Source organism: Silene latifolia, chromosome 6 (assembly GCF_048544455.1).
Source record: "Silene latifolia isolate original U9 population chromosome 6, ASM4854445v1, whole genome shotgun sequence".
In the NCBI taxonomy this organism is placed as follows: domain Eukaryota; kingdom Viridiplantae; phylum Streptophyta; class Magnoliopsida; order Caryophyllales; family Caryophyllaceae; genus Silene; species Silene latifolia.
This window is the reverse complement of record NC_133531.1, coordinates 17561292-17585167: the sequence shown is the minus strand read 5'-3', so window position 1 is coordinate 17585167 and position 23876 is coordinate 17561292. Positions and strand designations below refer to the sequence as shown.

At 36.4% G+C, this 23876-nt stretch overlaps 4 protein-coding genes across 4 annotated transcripts; all 4 read right to left on the bottom strand.

The window, feature by feature from the left end:
- Window positions 1–4855: 4855 nt before the first annotated feature.
- Window positions 4856–6025, bottom strand: LOC141587658 (F-box/kelch-repeat protein At3g23880-like). The gene has a single exon (XM_074409132.1). The coding sequence runs from the start codon at window positions 6023–6025 to the stop codon at window positions 4856–4858; it is 1170 nt and encodes a 389-aa protein (XP_074265233.1).
- Window positions 6026–8384: 2359 nt separating this feature from the next.
- On the bottom strand, window positions 8385–9527 carry LOC141587657 (F-box/kelch-repeat protein At3g23880-like). The gene has a single exon (XM_074409131.1). It carries the CDS (start codon window positions 9525–9527, stop codon window positions 8385–8387), a length of 1143 nt encoding a protein of 380 aa, XP_074265232.1.
- Window positions 9528–12777: 3250 nt separating this feature from the next.
- LOC141587656 (uncharacterized) lies at window positions 12778–13845 on the bottom strand. Its single transcript, XM_074409130.1, has one exon. The coding sequence runs from the start codon at window positions 13843–13845 to the stop codon at window positions 12778–12780; it is 1068 nt and encodes a 355-aa protein (XP_074265231.1).
- An 8700-nt stretch (window positions 13846–22545) lies between these two features.
- Window positions 22546–23406, bottom strand: LOC141587655 (uncharacterized). Its single transcript, XM_074409128.1, has one exon. The coding sequence runs from the start codon at window positions 23404–23406 to the stop codon at window positions 22546–22548; it is 861 nt and encodes a 286-aa protein (XP_074265229.1).
- Between the last annotated feature and the right edge of the window lie 470 nt (window positions 23407–23876).

The window sequence follows — 23876 nt, the reverse complement described above, 5'->3', positions numbered from 1 at the left end:
CCGATAAGAACCCTTCGGAGAAAGGAAAAACAACTGGAGGCGTAGGCCATGTTCCAAAATTCAATCCCAAGTAGCAGCCCCCGGCAGTACTCCCCCAGCAGTACTCTACGGACATTAAAAAAAAATTAACAAAATGAGACCCGACCACGTAATCAAGTAACCCAATGAACAATTCAACACGAGCAGTGGGTTGAAATGGACGAATAAGCACGCACCTGATAGTTCAAAGTAAACCAGAAGGTAATCAGTAGAGAATCCTTCAAAGTCGAGGCTTTTTTTTTAAATCCTAAACGAAAACAGTTAAAACGCCGAGTTAGATCACCCCAAAAACTAAAAGACCAAACCGCGCACTGTGTCAAAATGGACCATTTTTCCACTAATAGCACCTTTAACCTGTCAGGAAAATAAAAACCAATTCCAGCTCAGGTCTATGGACACAACTCGAACCCCATGAAGTACGAAATCACAATGCTAATAACCTTCGTCGATCAGTAATGGAAATCGTATCTTTCTCTAGTCAGGACCACGGCCATAAGCCCTGCTTCAGAAACAACAACCACGGGAATGAGAGACCCGTATAATAATAAACATTAATAGGTCAGAAAGCAATTATGCTAAAACAAAAACCCGAGAGGGCAAGCGCAAAACACCTTCAAGGACAGGCAGGTTGGAAGTTGGCCTACTAAAGCCGGGAATATAACCACCCGGAATGTACAAACACATGTAATTAATTGGAATGAACGAAGACGTAACTCAGAAATATAACCATTTCGAAGCCCAGCATTTAATTCAATATGGAAGAAAGAGTTGCTGACAAGCGTTTAGCGAAAATAAGTACCATAGAAAAAAGGTACCTTCCAAGGGAGAGAGGCATGAGAATCACCAAATACAAGGTGCGAATCCTGCAACATCCTTCAATTACAACAGGGGACACAAATTAGTAGTCATAATAAGTATGGCTTAAATATAAAATGAAGCCATAGTTGGCGTTGCTAAGAAATTACGGTACATACGAGAGTGGCCAAAAAAAATGAAGAAGCACTAAACAACAAAGAAGCGGGAAATACGTGTTTGTTTTTTATTAATTAAAAGTACAAAATTAATAATTAAGGAAAATACCATTAATTAACAATAAAAGAAAGAGTAAATGGAGGGCGTAACCCGTGGCCCTAATAACAAGCCTAAATTTCAGCGCACAATAGACGGGTTTTTTTTTTTAAAAAAAAAAAAAAAAGAGATGCCAAAGTACTGTAGGTGTTAGACCGCAACAACAGAACGACATCAGGCCCGTACGAGGTGAAACATTATAAGTTACGAGAACATTTGCGTTATAAACAATAAAACAGGGATGGCAAGCATAAAGCACCTTCAAGGAGAGGCATTTTTGAAGCCGGGCTACTGAAGTGCGGCTTGTGGAACCTGGCAACAAATTCTACAACCACATTAGTCATGGAACGGAGCAAGCATACGTAAATACATTAAATAACTTGCTGCTGTAACTGCTTATAACCTTCAAGAGTAGAGTGAAATGAACCACCCTATTTTGTACTGGTAAGAGCTAATAACCTCCTAGTAGCTAAGCGCATCAATAGAATAAATACCTTTTGTAATGTCTGCAATCAAGCAGTTATTAAGAGAGAGCCCTGAAGGAGATGGAGGATGAGAACTACCCTACCAGCAATCCGTGATCTATGAGCCACATCCAAATCCCAGGCAGTCGCACTCTCAAAAGGCCAAACACACTAAAATTAAGCAATAAAAAAAAAAGCAAACATGAAAAAGAAGCCACAATTAAACACGGTAAATTAAAAGGTACGTACAAATAAACAACTAACTTTATCTTCAAACCAAATCAGAACATAATTATCCACAAACCCCACAACACACTATAATTCTAAAGGTCAGAAGCAACGTTTTAACCATACACAACAACTGTTTAATAACTGTAACCTCCGTCCACAATGATGACACGCCATTGAATCTCAAAGATCCTAAATTGAATTATAAAACTAACTAAGCAGGGAAAGCTCAACATAACATTTAAACCCCGAATTGACTAACGACACTATCAATTAAACAAACAAATCGGACATTACCCAAACAAACAAACACTGGACGTACCCGTAAACATAACATTTTCTAAATCTAATTCAACACCAAAGCTATATATTAACAACAAAGAACTCGAATGATAACTACGGCAATAATATCATACACAATCGCGATGCGATTCCGTGACAACAGGCAAATCAAAAGAAATTAAAACAATAACAACAATAATTAAACAAGAGGGATGCAGATCGGGAAGTAAAACAACCACATTTCACAGAAAATGTTAAAATCATAATTCCTATCTGCACATTAAACGCCGATTTCACAATTCCTAATTTCTAAACTAAAAACTGAAGGCGGGAATGACAATGTATCGAACAGAATAGCACGTTAACAACACAACAACAACTTACAATGGTAAAAGGAAGCAATAATAAGTGTACAACAATCAACAAAGATTAGTAATTTTGTAACAGAAATAAATACCTAGGTTTTGCTGGGGTAAATCATCAGTTTATGCGAGAAACCAAAGACGGAGGAGAGCGGTCAAGAGAAATGGCAGAGTAAAAGGGTTAGATTGTGGCTAAGAGTTAAAGGATAAATGGAGGGAGGAGATCTTCCAGGGGGATCCAACGGTAGGGGTGTGACTTGCTTTGCAACTATTCATTGCTACAGTTCCTAAGTTGGGGCTTTTTAAATGGTAAGGATTAGTGGTTTGAAAAAAAAAAGCCGTTTTCTGAATTTGTAGCCGAAAGATATTGTCAGACAATTTTTTTCTTCTAAAAAACGAGGGGTCAAAACGGGTCACTCGGGTCGGGTACGGGTCGGGTCAATTTGGGTCGGGTCATTTCGGGCCTGTCACATATTTCGGGTCGGGTCACTTTCGGGTTTCGGGTCAATTTCGGGTGACCTGTTGTCGGGTCAATTCGGGTCGGGTCATTTTCGGGTATAGGTCATTTTAGGTCGGCTTGCTTTTGAGTTAATGGCTAAGCACTTAAGTTAATACTATTTTGATTAAAAAATACTATTTTGCAAATTTAACTATTTATTAGGGATTATTGTAACCAATGAAACTTTACTTTGATATATATAAAGTATTAATATGAGTTAGTACTAGTCGTTTCGGGTCATTTTAGGTCACTTCAAGTCATTTGGGATCAGGTCAGTTATGAGTCGGGTCTTTTCGGATTGGGTCACCTCGGGTCGGGTCAACATTGGGTCAGACAATGTTCGGGTCGGGTCTGGGTCGGGTCGGGTCAGTTCGGGTTTCGGGTCATATTCGGGTCAAGCAGGTTCGGGTTATTTTCGGGTCTCGGGTCAGACTTTTCGGGTCGGGTCATTCGGGTCCGACCCATTTTGCCAGGTTCGTACACCTTAGAAAATAAAAAAGTTAAGGAGTACAAGTGAGAATGTTCCTGTTCCATCACCCATATGCGGGCACTTCCACGGAAAAAACCCATTGAAAACCGAACACAAAATCTCACTTTAGACGGACACTATCCGTCTAAAGTTATATATGAGTCAAATATGTCATCACTTTCATAATAGTGTTTTTCTAACGTGTGCCATAAGGGCACACATTAATAACATATATGTGGAAATAATAACTTCATAATCTCATTAATTATAGTAAAAATGAGTTTATTTTTGGATATCTCATAAGATTATTTTGTTATTATTTCCACATATAGGTTATTAACATGTGCCATTAGGACACACATTAGAAAAACCCTTCATAATATGACAAACAAGTGGGATGGTAGAGGCTATCTTATTATGAAAGTGGTGAGTCTGATGACATATTTAACCCGTCTATATCTTTTCACAGATATACCAATTTATAATGAGACTAATTGAAACTCCTCCAGACGAGAAACAAATGTAGATACCTGTCTTTCCTTAGAGCAAATGGAATTTCCACTGTAGGTAAAGATTTCCAAATCAAAGTCAAGGTAAACTAGATGAGTCGAGTCATAGCTCAGCTCTCACGTCTGCTGCCCCTTGAAAGATTAAAGCTTTTTGATTAAAGCTTTAGATACCCTTTTCCGATAATAGCCTCTCGGAAACATACTAAAGCTTTAGGTAACCATTATTTTTCAGTCTCCATTGTTCATCATGAAGCGTATAAGCAGCAACAACACACATATTTCTCTAACAGGCTCCTAACTCCTAAGTTCATCTGTGTCGAATGATCGCAATGGTTTTGTAATCCTTACTGCATTTCGCTAAATAACTACGATCAGCCAACATAAGCTGTATTATTAAAAACTCAAGACAATACTATCAACAGCTACTAGTTGGACGACATTGAAAGCAAAAGGCTAAAAAAATAAGTATGCCTTATTTCACAAGTTTATTCGGTTACAATGATACGTCCAAATTGTACCCAAAACGAACATAAGTAGACTGATCTTTTACTGTTGTTCTGTAAATATTATTGTCATTCGTAGTTCCTAACAATTTACATAAGGGAATGCTGGAAACTGCAATCAAACTAGATCTCGATTGAAATGTAAATCTAAGAATCCATCACCATACTTTAAATTAGTCTCCTAAATTCCTAGATCAGACCGAAGACAAATTGTTCTCCTAAATTTTAGTTGATAAATGATTTAAACGCCACAATCGACTGTCATAAAAAGAGCCGCACACCAAAAAAGGATTTGCATACGCAGATAATAGAATGTTTGTTTAGCTTAGTTGATAAAAAAATCGAGGCTGGTGCTCATCATCTAGGTTCAAAGCCTGTGACTCCCTTCCTCATGCTAATAAGACAGCATGAGGAAGGAGTGGCATTTGTTACTCAAGGTAAAGACGTCAAATCCTCGGCTCCGTATCCTTTGCACAACGCCAAGCTCTCCAAATACGTTTCCAAATTCAAATGACTGCTCATTTGTCTACCAAGACTCCGAACTTGGCAACTATCAATATTATACGAGTACTTTCCAGAGAGAAGACACCTACCAGCATCACTCTCGCTATAGAACACCGGTGTTTCCTGTGGGCAATTATCCCAACTTAAAGGCCCGGAAAACCACGGAGTCCACACTTCCTGTTTCATCACCCATATGCGTGCAGTTTCATAAAAAGCACTGAAAACCGCAAGTGATTCCCCAAGACGAAACACAAAATTCAATGCCCATCTTTTCTCCGAAGCAAATGGGAGTTCCAAGTACGTGAATTTTTCCAAATCAAAGTCAAGAGAAACGAGATGAGTTGATTCATAGCTATCAGGGTTATTTGGGTCCTTTGCGATCCAGTATGCTGCCCCTTGAAAGTTTAAAGCTTTTAATACATTTGTTTGATGATAATTATGTGGAAACATATGACCGAAGTACCAACAACTGATATTAAGGTCATGATTATTTCTCACTCTCCATTGTTGATCATTAAGCGTATAAACTGCAACACGCATATTTCTGACAGGCCCCGTCATCCTAATTTCATCTTCTTCGAATGATATAGCAATGATTTTGTAATCCTTACTATCATTCGCGTATCCAAATAGAAACACAACAGGGCAGAACCATGGCTGACAAAGCGGACAAGGGGGAATTGCCAATGATTTTCTAATACTAGGGTTCCACAACCTCAATTCGTTCGAGTACCACATCAAAAGCAGCCCGTTACACTTCCCTAAAAGACGGATTATTTCAGAACTTTTGAAAATTTGAGCAGATTTTCTAAGTGTGTTACTGTGACGAACTGTCAATAAGCATCCTTCATAACCATAGTCTCCGAAACCCTCGATAGCTAATAACTTTTTACTGTCAATATTAGTTTTGCAGAGTTTAAGATGCATAGAAACGAAATCAGGGTGATCAATTATGGAGCACCAAGATTTACAGACGCACCTGAATCTAACGAGAGTTTTCACTGGCAATGTTGCAAATATAAGAGGTAATAATTCAACTGGAATGTACTTCGATTTCAACAATGATTTCGTCTTCTTCCTCTTCTTGGTTATCTCCATGAGATAGTGAAACGATAGTTTTCTAATGAAAGAACACCTAGGTTAATTTTCATAAAATCTTGAGGGGTTAATGACTCAATGTTTAGGTAAATTAGGCCTTTAGTAATTGAGTTAGGCGTCGACCTTGACGAGCTGCTAGGTAAAAGTTTATCCAATCCAAACCGCCTTAAACTTGGCTAGATATAACCCGTAAAATTAGATTAACCGAATCCAAACCGACCTAACCGGAAGTTATACCAGTTAACGATAGTAACCTTTTTTGTCCCGCCCAATTCCCAAACTCGACATGACTGTGATATGGATTGACTCAACTTTATAGATGATGAACCGATAACAAATTACCTTTAAAATATATTCGAAATAACACCAACTTGACATTCACATTAATTATCTTTAAAATATATTCTTCGGTTATGGTACTATACTAAGAGATTTGTATAAGTAAAATATATTCATTGCTTATCGTATAAAAGTCATATAAAATTTACTTTTAAATTATTTTTTTGATTTAAAATATTAAAAGAATTATTTTTCAGTTTATTATTTCAAATAAAATATTAATATATTAATAATATTTTTGATTTATTTTTCACTCATCGGGTCAAACGAGTGGGTTGGGTTTCGACCCTAAAATAATTGGTCATTTCATATTCGGGTTATTTCGGGTCACGGGTCAATATTTACAGGTTTTTTACCTTGAAAAACCGATTCAGGTCGAATTTTCGTGTTGGGCTTGACAATTCTAATTAGGGCGAAGCAAAACCGGATATCCGATACGGATTTCAAAATCGGATCAGATATCCGAATTTAAAATCCACATCCGATCCGAATAATTCGGATATCCTAAAATCTGAAATCCGAAAATTCGGAGATCCAGATATCGGAAACCGGATTCGATCCGGACTTAAATGTACAGTAAAAATTCCACCGAGGCTGGTGGTATTGGGCTATTGGCAGACCAAAACTAAAGGCTATTTCAGTCCATTTCGCATTTTGCAATCCACTAAAAAAGATAACGTCTCCGCATAAATTATAAGTCTCGATCGCATAAATTAAAAGTCTTAATTGCATAAATTACAAGTTTTTATTATGATATTTCAAGACTAGTTTAAAAAACTTATAATCTAAACATAAAGTTTTACTTTTTTTTTCATATAAATTTTTAAAATTCGGATCGGATTCGGATATCTAGTTTTAAGAAAATCACAATCCACATCCGATCCAGTTTATTCCGACAAAACCGGATCGAATATCCAATTTGAATGATATCTATATCTCGTATTTTTTTTCTCCGATTTCGAATCGAATTCGAAAAAAACGGATCGGATATTTTTTGCAGAGCCCTAGTTCTAATTATAACTTCAATAACACAAACGACCCTGTTTTGTTATTTATTCAATACAAGTATACAACTCATAACCCAATTATGACTGAACTCAATCCAATATATGTGACCCAGCTTACTTTGACTCAACTCGAACCCAATATATATGACCCAACTTTCTTGACCCATCCCACGACGAACGTGAGTGACCCAATTTTCATCTCCGGATTTTTATGTGAGATGTCAAAATCTAAGTAGTTGGGGTTTGGGGATTATTTTTGGTAATCAAATTTGGTGAATTGTTTTTTATTTAAGAAAAAAGGAATATGAATTGTTAGTTATCCGTGAAAATGATGAATACAGAGGATGATGAAGAACAGTCGTTGTATGAAGTCATTAAGATTGTGAATGAAGAAGGCGGAGATTGTGAATGAAGAAGACGAAGGTGTTAAATTGTCTTCAGGCCGTCACTTTTAACTTTAAAAATTGGTCTTCCACTGCATAACTTTACACTGGAAGAAACTAAAAAAAGAAAGATTGGCATAAAAAGACAGTAGAATATTTGTTAGCTAAGTCGATAAAGTGACTGAAACAAGCATGGTGCTCGCAGCCTTGAAATTTACCCTACCCGAATTATTCATCAGCTACAAGATGGGGGACATTCAAGGAAAAACACAAAATGACAATGATTGAAATGTTGGAAACGTACTACAATGAACAGAACAGAATGCTGGAAACTACAATCAAACTAGTTCGCAATTGAAATGTTAATCACTTAATCTAAACATCCATCACCAGCGATACTTTAAATTAGTGTCCTAATTTTCTAGCCAAATCGAAACAGACAAAACCCACTGTCATAAAAAGAGCTGCACCCCAAAAAAAGGATTTGCATACGCAGATAATAAAATGTTTGTTAGCTTAGTTGATAAAGAAATCAGGGTGGTGTTCAAAACACGTGACTCCCTTCACAGTACATAAGAGAAACCAAAAAGTAATCAAATAACATATGAGAAAAGGAGTAGCATTTGTTATTCATGGGAAAGATGTCAAATCCTCAGCCCCGTATCCTTTGCACAACACCAAGCTCTCTAAATACGTGTCCAAATCAGAGTAACTGCTCATTTGTCTACCAAGCTTCCGAAAGTGTTCATAATAAAACACTGGTGTCTCCGTGGGTTCGTCCAAGAATTCACAATAATCCCAACTTAAAGGTCCAGAAAACCATCGACTCCACGCCCCCGTTTTGTTCTCTTGCTCCATCACCCATAAGGGCGCAGTTACATCAAGAGGATTAAAAACCGCAAGTGACTCCCCAAGACGAAGCATAAATCCCGATTTTTTCTCCAAATCAAATGGGAGTTCCAAATAGGTGAATTTTTCCAAATCAAAGTCAAGAGAAATGAGATGAGTTGATTCATAGTAGCTATCAATATCAGGGTTATTTGGGTCATTTCCAATCCAGTATGCTGCCCCTTGAAAGATCAATGCATTTGATGCCGTTGTTTGATAAGAATTATCCGGAAACATACGAGTGAAGTACCAACAACTTATATTCAGGTCATGATTATTTCTCAGCCTCCATTTTTTATCATTAAGTGTATAAACTGCAACCCACGTATTTCTAACTGGCTTCTTCGTGCTTGATTCATCTTTTTCGAATGATATGGCAATGATTTTGTAATCCTTACTATCATTCGCGTATCCAAATAGATACACAACATGGTGGGACCAATTATAAGAAAGCGGACAAGAGGGAATCGCCAATGATTTTCTAATACTAGGGTTCCATAGTCTCAATTGGTACGAGGAATAATACATTAAAAACAGCCCATTACACTTTCCGAAAAGAGAATAATCTTTACTACTTTTGAAAATTTGAGCAGATTTTCCAAGTCTGTTACTCTGACGAACTGTCAGTAAGCATCCTTCGTCACCATGGAGTCCCAACCTCTCAAAAGCTAATAATTTTTTGCTGTCAATATTACTTTTGCAGAGTTTATGATGCATGGAAACGAAATCAGGGTGATCAATGATAGAGCACCAATATTTACAAACACACCTGAATCTAACCAGTGTTTTCACCGGCAACGGTGCAAATATTAGAGTTAATAATTCAGGTGGGATGTACTTTGCTGAAGATTTCAGCAATGTTATCGTCTTCTTGGTTTTCTCCATAAGATAGTGATGATGATTGATGAGCCGGGTGAAACAATAGTTTTGTAATGAACAACGTTAAATTTACAAAGGCAGGTTTATGGCCACGCCTTTGTAAATTTTGGAAAATACAAAGCCCGCTTTGTTAGTGGACTGGATCAGGCGGGTTATTTGTTTACTAATTTTCATTTTAGGGTGACTCATTAATTTGTTTACCTTTTATTAGTATAGTTTCGAACAAATGTATGGTTTTTTTAAGATGAAAGTGTTAGAGATTATAACAATTAAATTGTTATTTATTTAACTCCATTAAAAATCTAATAATAAAATAAGGGTACTGATTTTCGCAGTACACATTTTACTCATTACAATATAATATTGACAATTATGCCCCTCTCATTTTTTTCTCTCCCTTTCTCTCTCTTATTTTCTCTAGCTTTTCTCATCTTAATTCTCATCAGTCATCCTCATCTCTAGTCTTTCATCCTCATCACCATCAACCACTATGTCATCCTCCGCCATCAACCACCTTAATTGCATCGATAAATTTTTTTTTTTTACAATAAAGTTTATTGCGAGAATAAATTAATTTTACAGAAAAACACATATATTGCATTTACAAATATAATCATAATCGATTCGATCGTACTATGTACTACGGAGTACATAGATAAAGAAAAAAACCCAAAAAAAACACGTTACAGTTAAACACATTCACCGGTGATAACATCACCCACCACCCTCTTTCCGGTCCAACATCGGCCAACAGCGCCGATGAACAAGGCTCACCGCCGACCTCCAGGCCTGTACCATCGCAACCATGCCGTCACCATTCGCCACTTTCCTCTACGCCTTTCTTCTCCTTGCCCCTGCCCCGCACAGTCACCGGCCGCCGGAGCCTTTATCCCGCGCCTCTCGCCGACGACGCCCACCATTATTGCCGACGACACGCCTAGCAGCAACCAACAACAACCATCCCTACCCTATCAATTAAAACCCTAAATTAATATTAACATAAAGACTAAATTAATGGAAATAAAACCCAAAAAATAGAAAGAACCGTTAATTTAATTAATAATAATACAATTAGTGAATTAAGTACGTATTTTATACTTATATTACCATCCTTAATTAAAAAATATTGGCTTGTTGTTGAAGGAAGTAGAGATGAACGAAAGAGAGAGAATTAAATTTCATGTTTTTTTACTCAGGGGTAAGAAATGGAGAGTTGGTTACAAAATGTACTGAAATGAGTAAAATACGTACTGCGAAAATAAATTACGTAAAAGAACTATTGATAATATTTGCGGTACATCTATATATGATTGTTGTTTTGGAATCTCTTCTATATGAGAGCATTTATCGTCATATTAGGCATTATCACGCCAGCTGGTAAAGGTTATTTGGAGTCTTAACCAAATCCAGAGCTCCGAAACATGTGCAGCAAATTAGGCGGCATTGAGACCAGAGGTCTGTTGTTATGCAAAACAATTGTTGCAGGTCTGTTATTTTTAGCATATGGTTAAGTTTAATCTAGAGTATGCGCACACATTACGAGTTTACACCTTTGAGTCGATCGGAGAATATGAAACCCAAGTGTTGTTTGTTAACTTTACTGTTATTTTATTTGCCAGTGTTACTTGTAATTTTTTTTTTTTTTTTTTTTTTTTTTTTTTTTTTTTTTTTTTTTTGGTAACGAGGAACCCGCAACCGCTACCTTCGGTGCGCACTGGGTAAACCCGCGGCTGTACGTGATAGCCTGCAAACCACGTATACCAGGTAAACTACCCGAGGGTGACAGGCTCGAAATCTATTAGGCATGGACTCAGGCCAAGAATGCTCCACAAGATTTTGCTCTGGGTCTCCTGGGAATTTCACCCAAGTTTTAACCACTAGACTCCACCCTTGCGGGCTACTTGTAATTGTTAGTAGCATGTTTTTTAACTACGATTGTGTATGAACTATGAAGTATGAACTACTCCCGTCATCTTAAACATTTGTGTACATTAGGTTAAAGTATCCCTCCCAAGGAATACTAATGTCCTGTTCATACATTGGCTGAACATAAGTTGTGAAAGTGTTATACTAATGTCCGAGTATCGAATGTTAGACATGGGTGATGGGTACGTGAGGAAATAAAATTATTCAAAGTATTATAGATTGCAAGTTATGCTATTATACTCAGTCGAAATGTTAATCTAAGGATCCGTCACCATACTATAAGTCTATAACCTCAGTGTCCTTATTTTATACTGTACACCGTAGCAATAAAGATTCACGCATCAGTAAAACAAAAATAGGTTGGAGTCACCAAAACAACTGAGGGTCTTCCCACAATCATCGATCTCGTTTAAGTTGGTAACAATTACATTCGGACGCGTTGTTTACGCAAGAAAAATCATATCCTGAGTTCCTTTTCCTTTGCCCAACGCCAATCTCTCAGAATACATTTCTAAACGTTTCGAATTCTCCATAATGGCTTGTAGATTTTCCAATTGACAGGACTTGGCAAGGAGTAGCAATATTATACTCCGTAAGTCGTAAGACTTGTAAAGTTAGATGTTTGGGCAAATGTACTCCTTTAAAACACAAATTATATACGGAGTATTTGCTAAACATTTAAGTATTACTATCAATAAACAATTGTTTTTATATATAAAAGAATCGTTTAATAATGTGAGACGATCTTAGAAAATAACTATATATTGACTAGAAGTCTAAATCATCGTCTCACAACTCACAAATAAACTCTATTTATTTACGCTCCAAGTATCTAACCGAGTCTCGTACGGTACAGCAACACGGCCCGCATTTATCCATCTTAATTACATCTCTATAAGAGAGACTTAATTGATAAAACTTATATCCTATAAAACGATTTTATAACAAGTTATAGAAAGATTATTTATCAATTCAAAGGGAAAAAACTCGCAAGTCCTAAAATTAAAGGGTGAACAAAACCGGTTAATCGAACAAAAATTGAGAATTTCCCTTGATTCGGAGTGGAACAAGCCTCTAGACAGTGACATCTTCGACATTCAGACACATCTCTAGCATGGAGTAATTCATTTGCAATGGTTTTCCTTGGCAAGTCTCCTTGTTTCGTCCTATAAATTTTGTTATCATCGCTTAAAACATGTTGGGAGAATATTACGGTATATCAATATAGTATACCGTAATGTTCTCCTAACAAAACATAAGTCAGTTAGTGACAAGAAACAGCAGCACATAACAAGAGCATTAAATAGAGATAGACCTATCTTTGAATATGTTATTTACCCCAGCGAATTGGTGAAGTCGTCGTATCCTCAACTCCATATCCTTTGCACAACACCAAGCTTTCATAATAAAACACCAAGCTCTCTCCATACGGTTCCAATGTTCTGTAAGGATTCATAGTCTTTTGAAGCGGCTCCACTTGGCCCGTAGCAATATTATAGGAGATCTTCGCATAAATAAGATAACCACTATCACCATCGCCATCACCATCACAATATAACACCCTTTTTGTTCTTGATCCTTCATAGTAGAACACATCAAAACCTAAAGCACTCGGACCTGAAAACCATAAAGTCCACTCCCTCTTTCGGCTCTCCTGTTTCAACACCCATACTTTGAGACGTTCACAGGAAATGCAAAAATACGCTAATGACTCCCCATGAAGAAATAGAAACCTTAAAGTTATTATATCTTCATCCAACGCAAGTGCCAGTTCCACAAAGGTGAAACTTTCCGTATCAAAATCAAGAGAAATAAGATGAGTTGGTTTATTATCTTGATTACTAATACTATCGTTGCATGGAGCCCATCCAAGCCAATGAGCTCCGCCATCAAAGAAATAATAAGGCCCGTACAAATGATTAGGAGACAAACCGTCATCACGATCCCTGACAATCCATTGTTGATCATTTAGTGTGAAAACTGCAAGACGCATCTCTGGAAGCGGTACACCTCGAATACTCAAAAATGAGATTGCAATGACTTTAAAGTCATTACTCTGAGACTCAAATCCAAGTACATAGGTATTGTTGTAGTCGTTCTGTTGAAAAAGAGGGCAATGCGGAAGTAGCAGTGATTTTCTAATACTAGGATTACATATTCTCATTCCTCCGCCATCATAGAAACCGAGGCTTATTAAAATCAAAGAATTACAACTTCCATGAAGAACGTAGCGTTCAGAACTATTGAAAATATCACGAGTTTTACGGAAAGTGTCAGCCTCACGAAGTGTCAGCAAACATCCAATTAATCCACCATGTTCTAAACACTCGAGCTCTAATAATTCAATCGAATTTAAGTTTTTGTTTTTGTTTTTGTTGTTGCACCGTTTGGAATGCATGTTCACAAAATAAGGGTCGTCGATAATAGAACACCAACATTTACACACGCACCTGAATCTTAATAGGGTTTTTGCCGATAAGTTTGCAAGAATTCGGGTCAACACTTGAGGGGGTATGTATACGTTTGAAGATGGTTTCCTGGTATTCATCTTGGTCTTCTTGCTCTTTCTGTTATCGAATTGATCTATCGATATGAACGGAGTGAAAAGAGATTTGGGCAAATGAACGCCATTAGGAATTTGGAGAACTTTTGTAGGTATTTTGGTACAATCTTACGTTCTCACTATATACCTAAATATGATGTTGGAGGCGTTCGTGGGCTTCATGTGGTTCCCGCTTTGGAGCCGTGTGTTTGTTTTGTTTCCTCTGTATATTTATATTTGGGCTAATCCCGCTACTTCATAAAAATGTTGAAACTTCGAGTAGGATTAGATCATTAGTTTCCTCTGAATATTTATACACATTTAACATAAATTCTTAAAGTGGGTTTATTTCAAAGTATTTATTGAAAACAAATCCATATAATACAGGCTTTGATTTATTCTTCCAACTTCATTTCTAAGTCGTTGAGTTGCTAAATGAGTTAAGGGGAAGATATGGACCTATACTTTGCTTTTCTTTTTTTTTTTCCAGTTAAGGATCTCAACTTCTAAATTTTACAGTTAAGGGATTCTAATAACTCCGTTAGTTTTCCCTGCTAACTTGCTTTCTTAACAGTTAGAAATTTATCAATTTAAAAGACGAATTTTTTCTCAATATAGGGTTTAAAACCAAACTAATTCACGCTTTAGGGCCCATTTCAAACTATTTACTCCCAATGGGTCCACGTCATTGTTTTTTTATTTTTTGCAAAACTTAGCCAAATCGCTACCCCAACTAGCGATTTGCACCAAGCCAACATAACATTGTTGCTTCTCTTTCTCTTTGCCATTCACGCGTCTCATTTTCGATACAACCGTTCTCCTTTATCTCTCTACCGTTTTGCGTGATTTTTGTGCGGTTAGAATCCTCTCGCGGTAAACTACAAACTAGTAAAATAATATTTCAGTTTCTTCATCTTCAGCGTGGGTTCCTCCGAAGGCTTTAAAATTGTAAAAATCAAGGGTATTTGCACTCATATCTTACAAAATTAGTAAAATTTCAATCTCCATTAATGACGGTACTTTCAATGTGTGATTAGGCATGTCTTACCTGTAGGTATATTTACAGATTTGTGAAGCTCTTTGCCTCTTTCTACGAAAAACAAAAGAGAAATGTCATATACTCATATCTAAGGAACACAAACGAGTCAAGTAGTGTAAGCCACTTATACGACTGATCTCTCTCCATAAAAAAACTTGCAATGAATCGTTATTGTATGTGTTGCCGTAATGGGAGTAAGTAGTGTAAGCAGCACCCCATTTAATTATGTTTACGTGGTCCTCCTAAGATCGTCTAAACGTAAGTCCTTTTAAAACCTCCCTTCATTTCCGCATCTATTTTAGTCGAGTGTGAGAACCGTTTTAAGTTAAAACAAGTCTTAAATAAGAAAACAAATGGTGAGGCACACACATTGTTTACCATACAGCAATAATCATTTTGTAACATATTAGTTACGACGATTTCATAAGTTGAATAGTACTCCACTTCATCATTAAGCTCTATTTAGTTTTCTTCATAGAACTTTTTGAATAATACTGATTAAAATGGCTTAAGATTTTAGATAATAAAAGTTAATTAACGCAAGACTTCGGTTAATGTTTGATTTTAATGAGAACTTGCAAGTTGAGAATTGCTTAAATAGGTGATCCAACACTTTGCTACTTGTCGTGACAAACAATTCTAAAGCCCTTAGAGGAACCCACTGAAGATGAAGAAACTGAAATATTATGTTACTAATGTGTAGTTTACCGTGAAAGGAATCTAACCGCACATAAATCATGCAAAACGGTAGACAGATAAAGGAGAACGGTTGTATCGAAAGTGAGACGCGTGAATGGCAAAGAGAAAGAGAAGCAAATGTTATGCTGGCTTGGTGCAAATCGCTAGTTGGGGTAGCGATTTTGGCTAAGTTTTGCAAAAAATAAAAAAAATGATGACGTGGACCCATTTGAAGGAAATAGTTTGAAATGGGCCCTAAAACGTGAATTAGTTTGGTTTTAAACCCTATATTGAGAAAAAATTCTTAAAAGACGGTCATGTCTTGCATACTTACTAAATTAATCTAAAAGAGCAAAAAAAAAAATACTACAGTATTTACTTTCTCCACCGTTTTCCTATTTACCATCAGCTAAAAGCAAAATTTCACCGTTTTGGGTTTAATAATTGCGATTTTATACCCAGTATGGGGTTATCTGGTGGTATCTGGTTATTTTGGAAAGAATCTATTTCCATGACTTTTTCGCTAAATGTCATCTTTAAATCGAGTAGATTTATTGCGTGTGAAGTATGTGACTTAAAGAATAATTTGGTTTTTTGCCTTATCTTCGTTTATGCTCCCGCTCAACCGTCTGAAAAGGCGGATTTTTGGAGTGAGTTGGAAAATTTAGTTCTAAACCTTGAGTTGCCTTTCTTATTACTAGGAGATCTCAACGAGATTAAAAGTCCTAGTGAAAAAGAAGGTGGTGCAAAAGTTACCAATGCGCGTTGTGTGAGACTAAATAAGTTCCTAAACAATACAAATTGTGTAGACCTCCCCTTTTCCGGTAATTTTTTTACTTGGAGAAAAAAGAAAAATGGCCCTGGAAATGTTTTTGAAATTCTTGATAGAGCCGTAGCCTCTCCAAATTGGATTAATAGTTATCCAAACTTACAATTTATGCACCATGCTTTCACTAGCTCCGACCATTGTCCTATCTCCGTGAAATTTCATGAGCAAGCTCATAAAAAAGCGCCTCCGTTTCGTTTTGAACTCATGTGGACCCTTCGAAATGACTTCACTAAGATGGTTAAAAGTAGTTGGCAGTACCAATTTCGTGGATCTTATATGTTCTGTCTTTCTCAAAAATGCAAGTTACTAAAGCAAAAGGCTAAGAAATGGAATCAATCTACCTTTGGAAATATTTTTAGACAACTTTCAATTGCTGAAAAAAAGTTAGAGAATATTCAAAACCAACTTGGTTCATCCCATACTACGGTTTTAGAAGTTGCGCAATTGAAATGGCTCAAAAAACGAGATGCTCTACTTGACTATAAACGCATTTATTGGCAACAGAAAACTCGAATAGATAAAGCTAAGTTTGGAGATAATAATACCAAGTATTTTCAAAACCATGCCACTATTAGACGTAGTAGGAATGGAATTAAACAGTTCATAAATAGGAACGGTGCTTGTATTACTGACCGAGAACTCATTAAACAAGAAATATCTGACGAATTTAAAATTAGGTTCACAAGAAATAATCTTTGTCTTTTCGACAAAAATGAAGACTTTAAGTCGATTAGTGGATTAATTACTGACGAAGATAACGAATTTCTTACAAGTAATGTTAGTATGGAAGAGGTTAAACAAACAGTTTTTAATTTAGCCGCTAATAAATGTCCTGGTCCGGATGGTTTCCCTATAGAATTCTTTCAAAAATATTGGGATATTGTAGGAAATTCGGTAACTAAAGCAATTCTAGCTTTTTTCCATTCGGGTAAATTATTAAAAGAAATAAATCATACTTTCATAGCATTAATTCCTAAAATTGATAATCCTCAAACAGTAAACCATTTTCGCCCTATTAGTCTTTGCTCAACATTTTATAAAATTATTGCGAAAATCTTGGCCACTCGTCTTCGTAGTGTCTTGCATAAGATTATCCACCCGTTTCAAGGTGCTTTTACACCTAATCGTTTTATTCAAGATAATATCCTTCTTGCCCACGAAATTTTCAACTCTTTTAAGCGTAAAAAAGGTAAAGGTGGCTGGATTGCTATTAAACTTGATATGGAGAAAGCATATGACCGACTAGAATGGAACTTTATTGAGGAAACTTTTAGACAAATGGGTTTCAATGATATTTGGATTTCATGGATCATGGAATGTATAAAAACTGTCTCGTTCTCTATGTTAGTAAATGGGACGCCGGGTGATGTTATTACACCCACTAGAGGCATTAGACAGGGAGACCCACTCTCGCCTTATATATTCATTATGTGCGCCGAGATTCTAGCAAGATCTCTACAAAAAAATAGTGATCTTAGTTCTAGTGATATTGGTATTAGAATTGGATCTGGGGTGGAGAAAATCCCTTTTCTCACTTTTGCGGATGATACTATCATTTTCGCTAAAGCATCTAATCAGAGTTGTAGAACCATTAAGTCTATTTTAAATAACTTTTGCACGATATCAGGACAATTTATCAATTTCGACAAATCCATCTTTCAATGCACTAGAAATATTGACCGGCCTCTTCGAGAATCCTTTAGAGGTATTCTTCATATGAACGAGGAAGCTCACCTAGGTAAGTACTTAGGTTGTCCCATAATTGATAGTAGAGTCACTAAAAATACTTTCGACAGTATTATTCTTTCTTCTCATAATCAACTATCAAAATGGAAAGCGAATTCTTTATCACAAGTAGGTAGACTAGTCCTAATTAATGCAAATTTAGCCTCGAAAGGAACGTTCCAAATGCAAAGCTTCTTGCTTCCCTCATCAATCCATAAAAGATTGGACAAGATTAATAGAGATTTTCTCTGGAACAAGAATCCCTCTCAACGATCCCCTAATTTGATTGGATGGCAAAAAGTCTGTTTACCGAAATCTTCGGGTGGACTAGGAATTAAAACGTCTGAAGCAGCTAACAAAGCTCTCCAAATGAAACTCTTATGGAAAATTCTCATGGACAAGGAAAATATATGGGTCAAAGTGATAACTAAAAAATACTTGAGAAATTGTTCAATTTTTGACCATAAGCCAAACTCAGCATCCTCTTGGCAATGGCGTAAGCTTATGAGTCTTCGAAATCTCTTTAGAAAAGGACTAAGATGGCAAGTAGGTGATGGTAGCAATATTAAGTTTTGGTCTGATAATTGGGTTTTTTCACACCCACTTACAAGCATTATGATTGATGATGATAGTAACCGTGACCCTAACCTTTTGGTTAAATATTTCATAACCTCAGACAAACAATGGGATGTGTGTAAATTATCCAGTTTAGTGAATAACGATATAGTTAATCAGATTACTAACATTCCGCTACCACATAATGATATTCCAGATACCCTCATTTGGGGGTTGTCCGCAGACGGAACTTTCTCTACCAAGACAGCAACTTGGTTAGCGCAAGGTTTGTTCGATCAAGCTCTTGACAAATGTGATTTTCAGTGGATTTGGAAATTGAATATTCCTCCAAAATTGAAATTTTTTCTTTGGAAGACCTGTGTTGACGGTCTCCCAACGAAAAGTAGACTTCTTAAGAGTCATATTGATGTCCCATCTCATTGTATTCTGTGCAACAATCCTATTGAAAGCAAAAATCATTTCTTTTACGAATGTCCCTTGATTGGATCTGTCATCCAAGACCTGAACATTATTAGTTTCGATGAGTTTTTGTCAAAATATGATAATATTACAAGTCAAAGTTTTCTAACGAAACTTAATTTTCTCAAAGATTTAATTTCAAGTGATGATTTCACTAAGATTATCTTTATTTGGTGGAATGCTTGGTTTCATAGAAATGACATTATCTTTAATAATGTTAACTTAAATATCAGCAAACTTATTACTTTATGTAATAATAGCATTAAGACCTGGAATGTGACGAGATTTAAGGATCTCAACAATCCCGAGATAGAAGAGTCAGCTAGAAACAATCCTAGGAAGGAAGAAATTTGGTGGGGAAAACCTAGAAACGGTTTCCTAAAGCTAAATTTTGACGGATCGAGAATAGAAGGTAGTAAAGCTGCCTTAGGATATTCAATAAGAGATCACAATGGTAAAGTCGTTTTGTTAGGAGCAAAAAAGTGCGGGTCCAATAGTATTCTTGTTGCGGAAGCTCTCGCTTTAAAAGAAGGCATTTTAGCAGCTAAATATTTAGGAATCGCAAAGTTAATTGTGGAGGGTGATAATTTATGTGTGATTAACTCGATTAGAGGAACCTGGCAAATTTCTTGGGAAATTTCGAGTATTATTAAGGATGTGAAATTAGACCTTCATTTTTTCGATGAAGTGATAATTAAACATTGTTTTCGTGAAGCCAACGAGGTTGCTGACTTCATGGCTTCTATTGGACATTCATGTCCAAATCTTTCGAGGTGGTTTGATAGCCGGTGGCTTTAACTTACCTCCCTCATTCGAAAGGATGAGATAGGTTGGTCCTACCCCAGAGGATCAACCTAGTTTTCTTACCTTATCAAAAAAAAAAAAAAAAGCAAAATTTCCTTGGCCCATATTTTAAATTTCAATTGAATCAAAACATTTTTGTACATGCACAAACCATCTTCATCACTTTCAGAGATAGGTTGGTGTTACCCTAGAAGATCAATCTAGTTTTCTTACCTAAAAAAAAAACATCTTCATCGATCACTTTACACTCCATCACTCATGAAACTAGATATAAGTAATCTATGCTCATACGCTGGTTTGCTTGAAAGGCTATGTTTGTAGCCAAGTTATCCCCTAAAAATTACTCCTATCTTCTAATGATGAAATTTAAATTTATAATTTGTTTTGTTTAGAGAGAGATACTCATATACCCTTTACTAAAGGTGGTAATCGGGTTGTTTATAGGCACTACAAGTCTACAAGAAAGTAGGAGTTTTCCGACCGCCTAGCTATAAGGCTATAACGATCAGGTCGAACACTAATTACAACAACTCGGTCGGGTCAAAGCGGGGCTGGGTTGTGTTGGATCAATAACTGGTTCCATCAATCGATTAAAGGTCATGTTGGGTCATCAACAAACCTGTCTACTTGTCGATTACTTCAATAGTGACGAAATATGATAATTTTTTCGTTTTAGACTTCTAGTTCTAGTTCTAACTAATTTTAAGACCAACTTAAACCAACATTGATGATATTCAACGTATAAAGTTCGAATGTAGGTCATTGACCACGCCCATTTTACCTTGGCTCGAAAGGTCAACTGATTATAGTGCTTGGATCACCACCTCTAAGTACATTTAAGGACTAGTGATATAAAGAGAAGGTTAATCACTGGTTTATTGAATAATTAAAAAAAGCAAGTTACCGGGAAAACTTAACGGAGGAGTTAGTAGAATCTCTTAACTGTAAAATTCAGAAGTTCGGGTCCTTAACTGGAAAAAAAGCAAAGTATAGGTCCTTGTCTTTCCCTTAACTCGTTGCTAAATGAACCATTGAACCCCACTTTAATACGTAATATACAAGATACAAATACAAGAAAAAATTAAGTCAATCAACAGCTTTACTACGCTAACAAAATTTTGTTTTTACTTGCATTAAACTGTTGAATGATTCAGCGACTTTTCTTAAAAGATGTTGAACAATTTAGCGGCTGTCATTGGCCCATTTTAAGGAACATTTTTCAATGGATCAACATTTTGATTACGAAGTATTTCTTTATTATTGAGCATTACTTTGGAAAAAAAAAACTTCTTATATAATTATACTAAAGGAGGTCAACTGGGCAAGTACTTTTATTGTTTTAATTAGGTGGATTTGGCAATGATGCAACTATCAATTATTTTGTCGAGCTAGCAATGGATCCTTCTGACCGTCTGTCTTCGAATTTTAAACAGCCAAGTAAGGATGTTTTTATCCGGTGAGTGCAGTGGCTGTAACGATGAAGTGGGTGACGCTTAATATTGATAGTGCATCGAAGAGAACCCTGGCCCTTCAATTCAGGAGCAGGTGGAGTATTTCGTGATGCTGCAGACTACATGATTGTTCCGTTCTTGTAAAGATTGGGGCTTGCCACAGTTACAAGAGTTGAGCTGATGGCTCTTCGACGCAGCCTGCTCCTTTCGAGGGAGCGTCTATTTAATAAGTTAATCATTGAAATTAACTTTGAGGTCATTGTTCAAATACTTGGAATTCCATTATAAAAACTCAGGCATGAAACATTCTGTCACACTTCAATCGAGTTTCTGCAACATCACCTAGAATTGTAAAACCCGTTATCATAAAAAAAAAACAGAAGTATTTTTGCGAGTCATTATTTTACTTTATTTCATCAGGCCTAAGGCTAAGTAATAGGAAAATCTTCTACTCCGTTGAAAATAGAAGATTCAAACCGTTACACAGTTTTTGATCAGTCGCGAATGTATGCAACAGTTCTTGTAAATCAGAGTCTTGTTTCATAGCATTGCAAGTTATGCCTTACGAGTAGGCGACTGACTGTGTTTTCTATTAGTCCTTTATTCAAAGTTACAATATCCTAATTTCCGAGTTGGTAAAGTTTCCCTTACCTGTTAGAGACAACAATAGGACATAAGAAAAATGCGCATTTGCAAGCCGGAAAACACTCAGATTACAATATCCTTTGAATGAGCAGAAACTACAATCAAATTAGTTCAATATTGTTGAAATATTAATCTAATCACTCCATTATCATTCGCCAAATTTACTCCCTCAGTTTCATTCATTGGTTTACCTTTTATATTGTTTGTGAGGAGTGTTAAAATCAACAGTAAACAAATGATTGGGATGAAGGGAGTAATAATAGCGACTACATTCACATCACAAATAAAGGGCCATAAGCATAAGCATGATCAAGAGCAACAAATAGAGATAGACCTATCTTTGAATCCAGTTATTCACCCCAGTGAATTGGTGAATCCGTCGTATCCTCAACTCCATATCCTTTGCACAACACCAAGCTTTCATTGTACCACTCCAAGCTCTTACTATACGTTTCTGATTCTAGATATGGATTCATAGGCTTTCCAAGCCACTGAACTTGGCCTGTAGCAATATTATAAGATTTCCTCCCATAAACGAGATAACCACCATCAAAATATAATACCCTTTTTGTTGTTGATTGCATATCATAGTGGAACAAACTAAAACCATCATCACTCGAAGGACCTGAAAACCATAAAGTCCACTCCCTCTTTCCACACTCCTGTTTCAACACCCATATTCTGAGACGTCTACAGGTAATGCAAAAATACTCCCGTTTACAGGAAATGCAAAAACACGCTAATGACTCCCCAAGAAGAAACAGATTACTTGAAGACATTATATCTTCATTATCCAACGCATGTGGCAGTTCCAAAATGGTGAAACTTTCCGTATCAAAATCAAGAGAAACAAGATGTGTTGCTTTATAATCTTGATTACTACTATCCTCACATGGACCCCTTCCAAGCCAGTGAGCTGCGCCATCACAGAAATAATAGGGCTCGAACAAACACATAGAAGACAAACAGTCAAAGTTGAAGTCATCACGATCCCTAACAATCCATTGTTGATCATTTAGTGTGAAAACTGCAAGACGCTTCTCTGGAAGCATTACACCTCGAATATCCTTAAATGAGATTGCAATGACTTTAAAGTCCTTAGTCTGAGGCGCGTATCCAAGAACATAGGTAGTGTAGTAGCCGAACCATGGAAAAAGAGGGCAATGGGGAAGTACCAACGATTTTCTAATACTAGGATTACATATTCTCATTCCTTTACATAAGTGGTTTGGATCGAGGCTTATTAAAATCAAAGAATTACAACTTCCATGAAGAACAAAGCTTTCAGAACTCTTGAAAATGTCCCTAGTAATACAAAGGGTGTCCGCCTTACGAATTCTCAACAAACATCCCCTTTGTCCAAATATTTCTGAACACTCGAACGCTAATAATTCACTCGAATTTAAGTTTTTGTTTTTCTTGTTGGACAGTTTGGAATGAATGTTCACAAAATAAGGGTCATCGATAATAGAGCACCAAGATTTACATACGCACCTGAATCTTAATAGGGTTTTAGCCGGCAAATTTAAGAGGATTTGGATCAACAATTCAGGAAGTAAGTATTCATTGAAGGATGGTCTCCTCATCTTCCTGCTCTCCAATTGTTAATAGAAAAGAATGAAAAGAAGGAATTTTGTGATTGGTAAGGTTAGAGGTTTCGGCAATTGAACTCCTCTATTAA